The 4,723-nt window shown below is 39.5% G+C and overlaps 1 protein-coding gene across 1 annotated transcript; it reads right to left on the bottom strand.

Moving 5' to 3' along the window:
- Positions 1 to 270: 270 nt before the first annotated feature.
- LOC109216643 lies at positions 271 to 3,119 on the bottom strand. The gene is made up of 2 exons (XM_019380819.1): positions 1,168 to 3,119; positions 271 to 1,087 (listed from the first exon to the last, which is right to left on the bottom strand). Exons 1-2 carry the CDS (start codon positions 3,117 to 3,119, stop codon positions 271 to 273), a joined length of 2,769 nt encoding a protein of 922 aa, XP_019236364.1.
- Positions 3,120 to 4,723: the final 1,604 nt, after the last annotated feature.

The following is a 4,723-nucleotide window of genomic DNA, read 5'->3' as shown; positions in this document are numbered from 1 at the left end:
GAAGTACAAATGGTGGAATCCAGTGGCAGTTGCTGCAATTGTTCACGTACTGCTTGTGATGCAAGAGAGGTAGAGTTCAGTGACTTTTGTTGCACATGTTCATGTACATTTTGTGTTGGAGAAGCAGAAGGCTGAGGCAGTTGCAACAATTGTTCTTGCACTTGAACTCCTAATTGCGGAAGTTGTTTTTCAATTAAATTCAGATGATGCTTGTCATTTGTCCTTGTAGATTGAACAATTCTTTTGTTTTCAATGATGAAACTTTTTGGTTCAGCAAAGATGCAAGTGATCCGGCTGCATGCAANAATCAGTATCATCAAACTCATTCTCCTCTTCCGATGTTTCTATAATTGTATCATTTGAATGTTGTGAATTAGATGGAATATCAACGACATCAACGGGTACATCGTTTCTTGAGCATCCAACGTCAACATCAACTAATCCGCTGAAGGAACCAATGTCATCATTAGGCTCCCTCCAAAATGCGTCTTCAATATTAGGGCAATTCTCTTCCTCTAAATCATATAAATCAACAGGGACTTTATTCCTTGCATAATAAACATCTTTCTCAACAGGATCCTCCACATATAAAACTTGATAAACTTGTGATGCTAACACAAAAGGGTCGTCTGTACTACATAATTTCTTAAAGTACACACGGGTTAACCCATATTCATCTATTTCATTACGAAACCAGTCGCATCTAAATAGTACAACACTAAAACAACCCCAATAATCAATCTCAATGATATCCTGAATAGCTCCATAATAGATAACCTCACCATCGATGGGATTTTGGTCCCTAGAGCTAGCAAAGCTATCGGTTGTTGCCGATAAAGTCACTCCATTATTTTGAGTCTTGCATCGGGAATCCCGTTCTATGGTATGAAATCGGTATCCATTAATGAAATATGCAGTATATCTTTTGGCGATCGCATTAGGCCCTTTAGCTAGCCATCTTATATAATTGGGCACTTCAATATTTTTGACTTTCTCAGCAAACCAATTGTTGAATTCCCGACTATGATTTCTTGCCCTTTCCCATGCATTTGATCTACTGCGATTACCAATTAAATTCTTATGTTCCCTGCAATCATGAATATTTCAAGATCAATTATATCATTAAAAAAATGAAGTATAGAATAAGTGTTATATAATTTATCTTACTCGATGAACTTTTCCACTTGTTCATCTCTAGTATTGAATAGAGCATATCGATGTGCTTCATAACATAACTGTGGATCCATGAGAAAAGTATTTTTCTTCTTACTTCCAATTGGATGGCCTATAACAGGGAATATAGATGACAAATGTTGAGGGCACTCATCATCTACAATTGGGTATCTACTGAATCTTGTCTTCACGCTGTCATGTAGGTATCTTGAACAAAAAATCAAACACTCTTCTGCCAAAAATCCCTCTGCTATCGATGCTTCTGGAAAAGATCGATTACGAACAAATGCCTTGTATTTACATAGGTTCCTCTCAATGGGATACATCCAACGAAGATGAGCTGGACCCCCAAGCTTAATTTCATTCACCAAATGAATAGGCAAATGTAGCATTATATCGAAAAATGTTGGATGAAAAATCTTTTCAAGCTCACAATTTATTTCAACTATTTCAGAGTTCATTTTTTCAAGATCTCTTCGCCTTATGACCTTACTACAGATAGCTCTAAAAAAATTACCCAACCTAATCAAGGCCAATGAAACACTCTTGGGAAACGTCTTTGTAACAACAACCTGGAGCAAGTAATGCATTAAAAAATGAGCATCATGACTCTTGTACCCTGATATTTTCATCTCCTTCACGTGCACGCGTTCTGAAATATTTGAAGCACAACCTTTTGGTAACTTGGCATTAGTTATAACGGTACAAAATAAACTTTTCTGTTTTGGTTCCATGTAGAAACAAGCTTTAGCCAAACTCACTGATCCATTATCATCTTCTCTTGGTTGTAACTCTTCTCGTATCCCCATCACTTTTAAGTCATAGCGAGCATTTACATGATCCTTTGACTTTTTTTCTATTTCCAATAAAGTCCCAAGCAAACTGTCACATATATTTTTCTCGATGTGCATCACATCAAGATTGTGCCTCAATTTGTTATGCGCCCAATATGGCAATTCAAAAAAAATAGATCTTTTTTTCCACGGACCCTTGTTATCCCGAGGTCTTTTCTTTTTGCCCTTTCCAAAAACATTGTTGAATTCAAGCAGCTCTTGAAACACTTCTACACCCGACAAAGGAGTAGGTGCAGGTCTATGTTCCTCCTTACCATCAAATGACTTCTTATCTTTCCGCAAAGGATGATCATGCGGCAAAAATCTTCGATGGCCCATGTAACACATCTTATGACTGTGTTTGAGATATAGAGAGCATGTGTCATAATTACAAGTGGGGCATGCCAACCTCCCCTTGGTGCTCCATCCTGAAAGCATAGCTAATGTTGGAAAATCACTAATTGTCCACAACAAGGCTGCACGCATTTGAAATGTTTGCTTTGTCTCAGCATCATATGTTTCTATCCCAGTTTCCCATAGTTCTTTCAATTCTGCAATAAGTGGTTGTAAGTACACATCTATATCATTTCCTGGAGATGAAGGACCTGGAATGATCATTGACAACATGATATATTCTGGCTTCATGCAAATCCATGGTGATAAATTATAGTTCATTAACATGACAGGCCACGTGCTATGAGAAATGCTCATGGTTCGAAATGGGTTGAAACCATCACTTGAAAGACCCAACCTAACATTGCGTGGATCTTTGGAGAAGTCAGGATGTAGAGAATCAAAATCCTTCCAAGCTTCTCCATCAGCGGGATGCCTCAAATTCCCATCATTAGGTCGTTCATTAGCATGCCATCTCATTGCAATAGCTGTTTCAGGACACATGAATATCCTCTGAAGCCTAGGCTTCAAGGGAAAGTACCTTAAATCCTTTGCAGGAACTTTAGAAATTGTATTAGTCAAGGCACGATTAGAACGTTTCCATCTAGAAGACCCACAAACAGAGAAACTATCAGCCTTTGCATTGTTATTCCAAAATAGCATGCAATCATTAGGGCATGCATGTATTTTTTCATAATGAAGACCCAAATCTTTTATCATATTTTTAGCCTTGTTGAAAGACTCTGGCAGCTTAGCAAGGGGAAATGCCTCTTTTAACAACTCTAACAAGTCTGAAAAGGCTACATTACTCAACNCTCTGGTATCTAATTCGTACCGTAAAAATGGCAAATATTCTATTTGTACTAAGTTAAGAAAAACCGGACAAAAATACCCCTGCGGGGTCCGTGCGGTCCGCACGAAGTTGACACGCGGCCGCACTGGGTTGCTTGATTTCTGAGACTTGCCTTCTGAAGATGTTGACGCGGACCGCACAATGATGAAGTGCGGCCGCATGATGACTGGCGCGGACCGCGTGAACTTGTAGTGCGGCCGCATGAGTGGCTTGTGATGGTCTCTGGACTTTTGTGGTGCGGACCGCGTGAACTTGTAGTGCGGCCGCATGAGTGGCTTGTGATGGTCTCTGGACTTTTGTGGTGCGGACCGCGTGAGCTTGTAGTGCGGCCGCATTGGCTGGAACTGAGAATGCCAACTCTCTGAACTCCTATGGTGCGGCCGCATGACATGATGGTGCGGTCCGCACCAAGTTCTGAATATCCTTGCTTTCATGATCTTTGACACTTGAGCAGGTTTCACTCCGTTTCGAGCCGATTTTTGACTTTCGTCATCTTGTTGCTCAAACCTGCAATCAAGCGCAACTTATAAGCATTCTGGGTTTATTTTATAGCAAATCATACATAAAGCATAGGCAAGTATGAGCATAAAACGTGTTAAAATCACAGTTATCAACTCCCCCAAACTTAAACCTTTGCTTGTCCTCAAGCAAGTAAAGCAAGACCCACCCATCAAAGGGAAACATCCAAGTAATTCCAGCTTATCCTAAGGAAGCCTCATCACGCATCAACTGGGACTAACAATTGCCCTCAATACGAATGCATCATTAACACATTTTTAATCTTTTAAAAACTATGGTTCAAATGTGGCACGAGAGCATCAAGGGTTGACTCATTTCATCAAGGCGCTTTTCTCAAATACCCTGGTCTTTGTGGAACCCAAACTCACACATCCTCAACTCTCCCTAAGCGAACCTCACTTTTTAGAGTAATGACACACAACCCGAGGTTGATGGATTTTTGTTTTCACTTATTTCTCTCACAAAGAAGGTCATAAGTCCAGCTTTAGGTACCATATGCTTGCCCCTTATGTAAGTATCCACTAATGTATGCTTCCCTCAACTCAAGATCATATAGGGCTTTTGAGGAGTCTTTGTGAAGGCTTTTGGGTGAAGGTAGGATAAGTTTTTGTTCATTTAGGTTCAATCTTCCCTTTAGCACTTCTTTTGATTCTTTATGGCATACTTTTTGACTCATTTGAGTGTTTCACTTCTTTCAATTCTTTCAAGGGGTTAGAGAAACACATTGTCACTCTTTCTTTTGCACTTCAAACCTTTCTTCTTTTTCTACTTTTACACAACCTTTTTCACTTTGTTTTCTTTGAATCCCCTTTTTCGGTTCTTATTCACTTTTGCATTTCTTTTTGTCTTTTTCTCTTTTTCATTGTCTCCCTTTTCTTTGCTTTTGTGCCTCTTTACCGCATTGAGTCCTTTCTTGTCTCAACCCCCCAAACTTAGGTATTTGCCATCCCTC

Source organism: Nicotiana attenuata, unplaced genomic scaffold, assembly GCF_001879085.1.
Source record: "Nicotiana attenuata strain UT unplaced genomic scaffold, NIATTr2, whole genome shotgun sequence".
Lineage (NCBI taxonomy): Eukaryota > Viridiplantae > Streptophyta > Magnoliopsida > Solanales > Solanaceae > Nicotiana > Nicotiana attenuata.
This window is presented reverse-complemented; position numbering and strand designations above follow the sequence as displayed.